This window comes from Berghia stephanieae, chromosome 4 (genome assembly GCF_034508935.2).
Source record: "Berghia stephanieae isolate SIO BIC M18660-M18661 chromosome 4, UCSD_Bste_1.3, whole genome shotgun sequence".
Lineage (NCBI taxonomy): Eukaryota > Metazoa > Mollusca > Gastropoda > Nudibranchia > Aeolidiidae > Berghia > Berghia stephanieae.
Window position 1 is genome coordinate 77325096 of NC_088363.1, and position 12500 is coordinate 77337595.

Consider the following 12500-nt stretch of genomic DNA (forward strand, 5'->3'; position numbering starts at 1 on the left):
AATATTTCTCAATTCCCTACATATAATTGGATAGACACGTTTATGAGCATTTAGTTCGTTAACGTTTTGAGAAATTCGCGAAAAAGCTAAGTGTCAATTACTATTGCTACCCACTGTATATAATAATATCTGAGTCCCAGTCTTTTCCCGAATTTGGATCTCGAAAAACTACCTATCGGGGGTGGGGGGTGGGGGGATTGTTAGGTTTACAGAAGAAATACTATCCTGAAAATATCGATACCGCTAGATTCCATGTTTAGAACGGAATCTCTCGATTACAAGTTGAAGGGGCAATTCCATATGTATCTGACGCAACAATCAGGGCAATCATACTTATCTCAAAAACGGAATTTTGATGACAGATAATTCATCTAATGACGAATGATCAATGGCGATTTGATCCTCTGTTTGACACCAATGTTTTTTTTTCCAAGTTGCAAAATTCTCTTTTTATTGATGCTCATGGGAGCTTCTCAGAGAAAACTAAAAATTCAGACATGATGTGGTTTTATTAAAATTCTCAGCTAAAAAGTTGGTGATTTATCACTTTTTGGAGTAACTTTAAACGGCATCTAAATGTTAAAGAAATAAATAAGTATTGTTCTGTGGGCAATGATTTCAGTATCTGACGCAATATGAATTGGAAAATGAAGCAACACTCTCTGAACAGTGCGCTCAAAGTTAATAATTAAGGCATATCAGGGAGTAATATAAGTAGGTACCACAAGAGACAATTTAGAAATATTTAAAATTGACTTTTCTTACTATATTCATAAAGCATTCTGATAGTCATGGAAAAAACTTTTTAAATTTTGAAAATCCATACATAAATAAGAAATTGAGAACAAATTCATTTTTCAAGAACTTTTTTTGCTTGCCAATTGATGTAAGAAAATGTTCCAACTTTGACGTCATGTAACTAACCACTAAAAAGATTTATCATACTTGTGAAACACGTTTTAAAGCATAGTGACTAGGTAAATAAAAAATAACAAGATTTGAACCAGACACATTTTTTTCTAAATCTACCGGCTGTTGAAATTCCCCCAAAACACTCGCGAAACTAAAAGTTTTGGCCTCCAGCATGACGAAATAGCATATTCCATATACTATATTAACATAATGATCATACAAAATGACATGCAATTCACGTCAACGGGTAGAGAGTACTCCGGGGAAGAGATCCAATCTTTTTTCAGACACTTTCTTCAAATGGTTTTGGAAAAATAAAGAAGTGATCAGGAAACCCGCAAGTTTGCATGTTGGCAGAAAAATAGCAATAATCACGAGCAAAATGTATAAAAGATTAAATATCTCTCAAATTAATAGAGATAGAAGAAAATGATTACATGTTACAGGAAACCAGATCTGCTGAATTCAAAAATCATTTTAACTTTTTGGTAAAGTCAATATTTCCTTCTCAAAAGTCAACATGATATCATGAATGATAAGCACACTGTTCGAACCAGCAGCATAAAATGATAAATCAACCTCTTAAGAAACCCCTATAATCTCAAGACACCATGTTTTTACTTCCGCAACGTCTGTTTTCACTTGCATTCTACTTTATAGACGTCTGGTAATTATAATATTGCTTGGTTTTGTCTTGGCCCTCTCTGAGATCCTTAACCGAAAGGGTGCAGCAAAATGTATTATTCCTATAATGGGGGATGATTTTTCCACTGTAAATCGTCTCTTTGTCTCTATTAGGAGGGTATCGATATATACGTTGGCAGTCGAGTGCTTTCCTCTCATACGGGATCATGCGCTTGTGCCCAGCAGGTGTGTCTTTTGTGCCCTCAATCCCCTACCACCCTGAAGTCTTTTAGCGCCTTAAGGTCTATGACGCGTGACTGTATCCTGATTTCTGTGTTACTGAATGAACTGCTACCCTTTAGATAGGACGCTAGTTAGAAATAAAGTACTTTCCGCCACACACACCCTGAAGACCTAGCCACCCGATTATTTATGATTAACGTCCCTTTGCTTGAGAGGCGAGCATTGTACGAACTGAGGTATCGCAAATCTCACTAAAACCAAAACTGAAAAAAACGATCTCTTTATTTGCTTCTTTTCTCGTCTTAAATTTACATCTCTTCCCGATTTAAAACAAAAACATACAAACAAACAAAAACAAATAAAAACACGTCATCCTATTATCCATTTTGATCCAGTTTTAATGGAGGTAAAGAATGATTACTTAACTTCTACAGATATAACTGCTTCATTATCCACTAGTAACCCTTATTGTTCCTATACATAGTCTATCACTAGCATGAAAGCATCAGAAAAAAAAAACTGTTAGAAAACGAAGTGGCACTTCGAAGTTTTATTTCTTCAATCTTATAACTATTACAAGTACCGCTTTTCCCAAATAAAATAAACAATAGCAATGCTTTTTCAATTTTCTACCACATTGGGACGAATCATTGTGTCTTTTGTCGATTTATAAACTACAAGCAGTGGGTATTCCTATGCAATTGTTTTAAAAACGACATTACACCTTCGACCGTAAAAATCTACTTCAGTTCTAACGAGGTCAAACAATAATCTTGTCATAGCAACAACATGGCCGCCATGAGTGGAGAGTGTGTGTATAAATTCGTCCCTTGTTGTTTTTTTGTTTTTTTTTTTGTTTTTTTTTTTTTTTGTTTAGCAATAAATAAACATCGAGAGACAAACCAGATATGAAAAAAATTACATGTAGGGTAAGGTGGGGGAATTACACATCCGGAGTAATTCCACGCCCACATTCATTATATATCTAGTTCTTCGCAGAAAGAATGCAAAAAGGCCCAATCTACTGTTCAAAGTTTTAACTGCCTTTGATTTCTATTTCCTGTTGTTTGAACACAAAAAGCAGTCAATTTTACAATTGTTTAATTCTGACAATTTTTCAAGTTTTTTACATGCCCATTGAAGGTAAGTGCAACACTCATTGTTTTCAAATATTGCAAAATGTTGTTCAATTTTCTTCAACTTTGAAGCTCAAGCTAGAAATGCTTTATCATTCATCGGATATGTAAAAATTGCCCCCAAACCTCTTCTTGGTGTCTTAAGTAAGTTGCTGTGCCTATTTTAGATTCATAAATGTCAGGGAAATTCCACACCCTACAGGTTTCGAATTTCTAGTGACTTTCTTGTGTGTTTGTTTTGTTTTTAGGGGTTTTACGGCGCTTGCAACACATTTAGGTTATATCAGCGCCAGTAAAAAGGAAGAAAATGGGATAGTATAAAATTCTAAAATTACAATTAAAGCACCCAAGAGAAAGTAAGACAAAGGGGAACTGGGAACAAATAGGGATCAGATGTAGATTCCAAGAGCATACCATCAATGTTCTTAGTTTGAGACCACCAATAAGTCTCATCTGGACACAAGCACGGCCCACATTAAGAGGAATACACTCAAATGCTTACATTATAAATTATAACAAATATAATAATACATAACAGAGAGATTATTTACAAGGAAAAAAATATCACCTCCCAAAACTATAACTATGCATTTGCCTGTTTCCCTCACAGCCAGGACAAAACCAAGTAATCTCATTCCAAGACAAAGACAGAATGCAAGTTGGAAAACAGATATAGGGGGATAGAAGACACAATAAGTACCCCCCCCCCCCCTGCCAACAATGGGAGGTAGGAACCCCACCCAGTTTTTTGTGTGAAAATATTTAATCAAAATCCCATGTCAATGGTTTTATTTTACAAAGAGTGGCCCCAGCTAAATTCCACACCATACTTGACTTAGATGCCTTTCGCGTCTCGACCGAAAGATCGGGTCGCCTTGGCTGTTTCCAGTATTTCCTGTGTGAGGTGTCTCCAATATTGCCGGTCCTCTGCTAGGGTTCTCAGATTTTCAAGGTCCCCTGCCGTTATGAGACTAATGCTTTGTCCAAGTGTTGTGAGGTTTTTGTTTAGGATCACAGGGAGTGTTGTGATCGGTCTTCCTCTGAAAAGGTTCCCGTGTTTTTGGAAGTATCCCGACATGGCTTGGTTTGCTGGTATGTTTTTGTCCCTGCGTAGTATGTGACCGAAAAGTTGCCATCGTTGTTGTAAAATGTCAAGGGAGATTGGTCTTTCTTTTGTGATCTTATAGAGTGATTCATTTGAGATCTTTTTGGGGTATTTGATGTCCAGTACCCTTCTTAGCTGTGTGCGATGGAAGGCATCCAGATGTTCTTCTTCGGATTTTGTCAACGCCCAAGTGCCGCAGTTATACAGAAGTACCGGTTTTACAAGAGCATGGTACAGTTTCAGTTTGGTTTTTCTCTTTATTTTGTCACCTCTAATCCATACATTGGTGAGTTTACTGAGTGCGGCGTTTGATAGCTGTTTTCTTCTTTGTACATCCTCGGTGTCTCCAATTAGTGAGCCGACTTTCTTTGTTCTTTTCCATTCCTCTTTGTTCCTCGATATTGTTGTAAATTCGGTTTTATTGGCATTGACTTGGAGGTTATATTTCATGAGGGTATTTTGTATGATGTCTATATTTGCTGGTGTTGATCCAATAAAATCGACATCATCTGCATAGGCGATTTCTCTAGGGATTGCATTCTCAATATGAGTCGTTGGTTTTGGAATGACTTTTCGAACTTCTTTCAGAGCGTGTTCTAAGTATATTGTGAACAGAATCGGGCTCAGACTATCTCCTTGGGGGGTCCCGATGTTACTTTCGAACTGCGTCTGTTTTGTGGCCCCGTATATCCTTGGTTGTATCTTTGTGTTGCTGAGGAGAAATCGGATTATTCGGAGCTCGTCTTCGTCTACTATTTCTGTTAATATCTCCAAAAGTTTTCCTCTGTCGATCGTATCAAAGGCTGCGGACATATCGATTCCGGTTATTGTTATGGATATGTTTTCTTTGAGTGCCTTTGCTGCCAACCATTTATGTGTCCATACAACGTCCGATGTGCTTCGGTCTTGGCGAAACCCGCTTTGGCTATGTGATAGGTATTTTTCTATTTTCGGTCTAATTCTGTTGAGGACAATAGTTGACAGTGTTTTTCTTATGGTATTCAGTAATGTTATTGGGCGCAGGTTGTTTACGGGTCCTTTCGTTTTTCCTGGTTTTTGTATTGTAATTAGGACACCGCTGTTAATGTCCCAGTCTTTGTGTGTTGAGAATGTTTTGTTCATTATGTTTGCAATGCTCAGATCCAGGGAGAGTGTACCGCATTTCAGCAATTCCATACAGGTTTCGAATTTCTAATGTCTTTTTGTGTGAAAATATTTAATCAAAATCCTATGTCAATATATGGTTTTATTTGACAAAGAAAGGCCCCAGCTAATATTTCAAGTAAATAGTTATATCCTTATCCAATTTGTTTTTGTTTTTTTTGTTTTTTTTTTTTTTTTTGTTTTGGTATTGGAGCAATTCCACAGCTAGCGGATGTGGAATTGCCCCAACATAGTTTACTTTTGTTTTTCTTAGAAAATCACATCATCCAAAATTTTTTTATCTTTTCTTTATCTATTTCTTTTATCCTTTCTTTAATGTTATTTGTACAGAATCCAAGTGTGATTGGCTGTGGGATATTTGTATTCTGTTTGTGTGTTCACCTCATCAATAGAAACTTTATGACAATAAACTGAAAAAGTTAGGTGTTTGTTTTTGTTTTTAAGGGTTTTACGGCGTTTGCAACACATTTAGGTTATATCAGCGCCAGTAAAAAGGAAGAAAGTGGGATAGTAAAAAGTTATAGAATTACAATTAAAAAGCACCCAAGAGAAAGTAAGACAAATGAGAACTGGGAACAAATAGGGATCAGATGTAGATTCCAACAGCATACCACTAATGTACTTAGTTTGAGATCACCTATAAGTCTCATCTGGACACAAGCACAAAATCCAGCAAGGAGGAATACACTCAAATGCTTACATTATACATTCAAAATAAATAAAATAATACATAACAGATAGATGATTTACAAGGAAAAAAATATAATCTCCCAAAACAATAACTATGCATTTGACTGTTTCCCTCCCAGCCAGGTCCACAGACTACCGCAGACCGGACAACAGCCACTTTTTAGTTTTTAGTGGCTAATCGCCGCCATCGTATTTAACATGTAAGCAGTTATCGGATGAATCGAGAATAGAGAGAAAATGACGATATATGGAATTTCCAGAAAACAAGCAGCGTAAAATTATATGAGAAAACAATAAACATTGGCATTTCGGGGACAGAACAGACGTGTTGTTAGCAAAAATTACATATAAATAAATAAACAAAATGCTGTGAGGGTGTGATGAAAGTGTGAACTTCATGGTCGATCAACTTGGTCTTCAATCCATCAAACTATCAATCTATTATACTTCTTCTACTACTACTACTACTACTACTACTACTACTACTACTACTACTACTACTACTACTACTACTACTACTACTACTACTACTACTACTACTACTACTATCACTACTACTACTACTACCACTACTATGACGAAGACTACAACGATGAAAGAGAGAGAGAGAGGGGGGGGGGGGAGAGAGAGAGAGAGAGAGAGAGGGGGGGGGGGGGAGGGAGGGAGAGAGAGAGAGAAGGGGGGTATTCTTCTCTTGCCCTCTCACCATAGATCAAAGGGATGGATGCCGCAATTTCGCACTTCTTCCCATTTCACACAAAGTATCTACTAATAATAGGTATGTGTCATCATCATTTAGAGAGACTGATCAGCAAGGTCAAAGAGGTGAGTTTCACTCTTTGTGTCTTCTCATTAATATGTGGAATGTCGGTTGATAGTTGTGTAACATCAAATAGAAATGTTGATCGTCTCCACAGACTTCACAAAAAAAATCAAAGTAGGAGGAGCTTATTTTATCTACTGTTATTACGCCGATTCCCGATTGCTGGACAATACGATTTGTCATTTTTTTCCTGATAATTGGGAGGGGCATAGAAAAAATGGTCAATTGTAATTGGTTGATTGAAGAGTGTGTAAAGAGAGGGTATTTGTCAGGGAGGGGAGGGGGGTATTAAAATGCTGGAAAAGAAGATGGGTACAAGTCAGCAAGATAGCATAATTATTTGCTCTTATACCATCAATGTCTATCGCCAGATATTTATTCATACTGACGACGGTTGGGGTTAATTTGTTCAAATGCGTTATAAAAAGACACTATCTTTGTGAGTTCCCAATCATTGTCACTCAATCTGTCGTTGACCACACTTAATACTGCATGATAGAGAGAAAGAAAGAGAGAGAGAGAGAGAGAGAGAGAGAGAGAGAGAGAGAGAGAGAGAGAGAGAGAGATTGTGCTACTCATTGTACACAATATTTGAATAATGACCTAACTACGTGTTGGCATGGTACTGTCATTGTTTGAAATCAACGGGTCCGAAATGTTGAAAGGAATTCCCACGTTCTCCTAACCTTTAATCCATTCCTCCTAATAACACCATTGTGTCATAAAACAGGTATGTGTGAAATGAACAAGCAAGTCCGAACAGCAGGTTCAAAGAGACGAGTCCTAATCTAGGACTTCATATATAGATGTCGCTGGTAGAGTCGATTAATGGCGGTGTAATATCAAAGAATTGTATGAGCCGCTGTCGGTCTAGGAATGGTAAATTTAATTGGACACATGTCATAAATAATCGGCGTGGGCGGGGCTTAGATAGACAGATTGATAGATTGATAGATCCAAATAAACAAGTCCCTCTCTCTTTTGTCTATTTGTCTATGTATGTTTGATTTCAATTGGATACAATAGTCTGATGTCACGCCGCCTGGCAACGGCGGCCATCTTGGTTCTAAACAAAGAAAATCATTACTTTTTATTCTTCAAGCTGGCTAGAACTTTTCATATGTCTTGTGATCAGAATGTGTAAAAGTCAAAACATGATCAAATTTATGTTTTTTTTCACTCTGGATACGCTTTTATGCTCGCCGGAGAAATATTTCATAGGGCGTCCGCCATTGTTCCGATAGTTTAGAGCCAGTGTTACTAAGTTACCATGCGTCATTGGGAAGGAAGTGACGTTACGACTATTGAATCCTATTGCTACTATTGTTATTAATATAAACAAAAAATAATAATTTAAAAATTTAGCTTTATATAGCGCAATATCCACTAATGTGCTCAAAGCGCTTTACAATGGGTCCCTGGTCAACAGCAACAATTAACATGTAGGAAATTTTTTTAATTTTAAAAAATTAATATAAATCCGATCAATGGAGCCAAGCCTAAAATGTACAAGTAAAAGTGTAGTTTAATATGTCGAATTTAGTTTATCATCATAAACCTGGCTGACCTTCTTTCTATTTTCCGTCCACAAATCAAGATTAATCGAGCTCAATCAAAGTCATTAAAATAGAGAATAAATCGCACTGCGTCCCTGGTTGCATAAAAAATAAAATGGCGGCGCTCGACCTCTCACTAGCCACTTTTGATGACGCCCCCCCCCCCCCCCCACCCCCCACCCCCACCCCCTCCTGTTGTTCAATCTAGTCCTGTGTTATCTATGGTCAGGACTCCGACCAGGGCCAGGAAAAAAAACACCAAGTAATCTCATTCCAAGACAAAGACAGAAAGCATGTTGGAAAACAGATATAAGGGTATAGAAGACACAGTATGTACCTCCCTGCCCGCTATGGGAGGTCAGGATCCCCACCCAGGAAGTTGGGTGTGGAATTCCCCCACCTTCCCCTTTAAATTGATAAAAACAAAACGTCGTTCAATGAAAACCAAGGCTAGAAAGTCATTTAAAAAATTGCAGGTTAATAAAAACCGGGAAAATGAGGGGTTTATTTCGGCTGTTCCATCATTGAAATTCACTCACTTACCGACTCGAGTTATCAATCGAAATAACAACATTTATCTTATTCATTTTGTTTTAAACTATCTAAAACATAAACTATGAAGGTACTTTAATAAAATATTTATGTGGTTTTCGTGAACTCTTTTCTATTTGTCAATAATTTGAGATCTCATTCTCACGGCATTTTGAGTGCTGTTACAAACTACAATGAGGTGTAACAAAAATCCGATAGCACCCAAAGCTGAAAACAAGGATTTGGTGGGCTTTTTTAAAATGCGATACCTCGGCCATTAAAAAACCTTCATTAAAACAAATTGATCGAAATAGAGAGAAGATGTTTGTCTTTTAAATAGACTCGGTTTAAAATTCATATCAATGATATGTCGGGATTTTTAGCTGCTGTTTTAAGTTTTAAAAGGGCATTTTTGAACCTTAAATTAGCAATGACTATCCCGCACAAATCTTTGGGCCTCTTTTTCGCTTACGAAGTGCCCGAATTCGCGTCAAAATATGGGACGAAGCCGTTTCGTATATGCTTTTTTAAAAAATTAATTACGGCGCTGTTTATTGATGAATATGACTGAAAGTTGGCACACAGTTAGAAAAAAGGTCATTTTAGATTATGTTAAGCGACAAAACTCGTGCGATTACCAGAAAACCGTTAAAAATAGATTTTTACTCTTTGGAGTAAAATATTTCTAAAACTACCGGGCGTGGAGGTTTTGTCGCTGACATGAACATTTCTTCTTTTTGCTTGTAAAATTTCATATGAATATGACGAGTACTTTTCCCGTATTTTACAAAACACCATCCTAATTTGCTCTTCAAGTTTCAATCTTTTAATCCACTTATTACGCAAGATACAACCAAAGGTCGAAAAGAAATGCCGAAAAAGCGTCCCATATTTTCGCGTTTTTTTCCTCTTTGCGGGTCATCCGAATAAATGACACCTTTGAAACTGCATAACTTGTTTATTTATGAATGGATTTTCAAAATTCAAAAACATTTTTACTCAGTGGAGATAGGGCTTTGATTTTTGACAAAAATTTTCCTCAAAAAGAGAAAAAAACATTTTTCATAGTCATTGCTACCTTAAATGCCAATATTTTATTTTTGAAGTGTTATAGGAATAAAGCTGAAACCTTCTTCTTTAAGACGATAACAAATTTAGCTCTGTACGTTTTTTAATGGCCGAGGTATTAATGGTTGAATGGCCCGGCTTAAAATTAGTTCTTTTCTCGACGTGTGACGCAAAATATATAGGGTTTTTTTTTCTGCCACAAAAATGACGCCTATTGTGGTACCTAATATAAGTGTCGTGTACTAAGTACATGATTTTTAAAAATACGTAAAATATCAAAATTTATCGAGCAAAATCACGTTTGTAACTCTTTGTAACTGTTTAGTTTTTTGCCCCAGTGTTGACATTTTCGTGGAATTGCCCGAAGTTAAAATTGAAAATATGAATCATTTCTATGATAAATTAATCGTGATTGTGTCATAAACAGAGGGAAATGGTCCGCGTTTCTTAAACAATCACTAAATTGAATATAATCTATTACACTAAAAATTTTTGAATGTTTGCCCATAATACTTGTTTATAATTTGTTTGATATATTATGTATAATGTAATTGCGAAGGCTTTAATTCACAGGGCGTCTTCGAGCCTGCAAAGTAGCCCAACCGTTAACATGTTTTTTCTGAAACGTTTTCATATCAAGTTTACAAATGTCAAAACCTTTCCTGGTTGAGAATGGACTAGTTTTTACGCAAGGCGTCAACACGTTTACATAAAATTATCACGTGACGCCATTTTGTAATTTGCACATTATCACCAGGTGATAAACTATCTATCAACTTAACAAGATGTTGCCGCTGAGTCCATTTCGAAGCGAGACCACGTTCTTTATTCGAGCAGAACTCTTTGAGTGAAGTATTTTCGCACAAAGAACTGTCATAAATTACTACGACACGACGAGGTGAAGGAGATAACAGAACTCGAGTATTTTCCGAAAATTCTTGAAAAGGAAAGACGTCTTGATCACGAAGGACGTTCTTACCGACAAAAGACTTACCTCAAGTTTTAAAGCCAATGTCTTGATGTCTAACATCCCATCTCTGTCTTGTGGAATCCGAATGACCTGTAGCGAAATGTATGACAAAAGAGAAAAAAACGACAATAAATGAAAACAACAAAACAAAACAATCATAACTCCATTTAAATTCAATCGCACGTTCTCGCAAATTTTTAAGTGCAACGTTCTATCTTTAAAACTTTTATTGGCTACGCTGATAATTGAAAAAGAAAAGAAAAGATATCTTTTTTAAAAGATAGAAATTAGAAGGCGTGTGGTTGCCTGTAACTCACTACTTCATTTTACACATAATAATAATACAATGCTATAGAACAGATATATAATGAAAGGGCTATTACCTCGCAATTTTGAAACAAAAATATCGTGCCTTTTGGCGTATGATAGATAAGGACGGATTTCCTCATTCTACTATCACTTTAAAACTGTTTTCAAAAGTGAGAATCGCCCAAAGCAATATTTTTGCTACACCCACACCGTCGTGTACTTATTGGCAGATATATAACCCTGCTGATATAACCCTAATTGTTAATGACTTAATGTTGTAATGAATATACTCTTCAATCAACTCAAAGTATACTCCACTACAACAATAATAAAACAAGCCCATAATTGCGTTTGGTTATCAGACCTGCAAGTGTGTGCTTGTCGGCTCAAACAAATAACGCTTTCTATATCGACAGAAAAAGAACAGCCCAATTGATGTTATCAAGTTTCTGATCAAACGGTCCCAAGTTTGAGAGGATTTTTTAATTGCTGTTTTTGGTTTTTGGTTTTTGTCTGTTGTTGTTGTTGTAAGGGGGAGGGGTTGTTGTTTTTTATTTGTTTTTGTTTTTTGTTTTTCAGTCACTTAAATTTATCGATATTTGAAGGATGAGTTTTCTGGCCAAATTTTTAAATACGTGTCTTTCCAGAGATTTTAAAGAAATCAAATAATATTACAATTTAAAGTTCATCGACATTGAGAAAAAAGAGGATGGGGAGATGGAAGAAGAGGAGGGGTAGTTATAGAAGGTCGAAAAGGAGGTGGAATTAGCGGAGGAACAATTCTACGGAGGAGGAGAAGGCTGAAGAGAAAAGGGAAAAAAAAGGGGGAGGGGAGAGAGAGAGAGAGAGGAGAAAATTAGATAATATGGTTACCTGCGAGGCCGAGTGCACCCAAGGTAAAATGTTGGAATGATGTTCATAGGGTCCAATAAACACAATCTGAAACAGGGGAAGAGATAGCAAATAATATCCGGGTGGTATCAATGAATTCTTCTGATTCTATGTTAAGATTTTTTAGTTTAGATTCAAAAGTGAAGTCTTATCCCCGGCAACATATTATATAATATCTTGAACACGTACAAATTATGGCTGTAAAAGGGATTAAGTTGTTTTTTCTCTTGCTTTTTGGGTTTTTTTTTTTTTTTGTTCTTTTGTAATATAAAGCAATATCCACTAAACGTGCCCAAAAGCGCTTTACAACGGTTCCTAGGCAACAGCAAAACTTAACATGTAGGGCGTGACGCCTATTAGGCGAATTACATTTTTTTTTCGACTGAGACACTGCTGTGAACGGCCAGGTACTTATTTTACACATGAGTACGCTGAGAGAATGTGAGTAAAGAGCCTTTTCAAGGACTGAACTATGCGC

At 36.5% G+C, this 12500-nt stretch overlaps 1 protein-coding gene across 2 annotated transcripts in view; it reads right to left on the reverse strand.

Moving 5' to 3' along the window:
• The window catches only part of LOC144971292 (uncharacterized), a 63744-nt gene that overhangs the window by 33215 nt on the left and 18029 nt on the right, over nucleotides 1-12500 (reverse strand). For both annotated transcript variants that reach the window (XM_078911909.1, XM_078911910.1), the window contains exons 6-7: nucleotides 12005-12070; nucleotides 10847-10912 (exon numbers count right to left, since the gene is read on the reverse strand). In XM_078911909.1, coding sequence (XP_078768035.1) covers nucleotides 10847-10912; nucleotides 12005-12070 — 132 coding nt within the window. The remainder of the gene's footprint in view (nucleotides 1-10846; nucleotides 10913-12004; nucleotides 12071-12500) is intronic.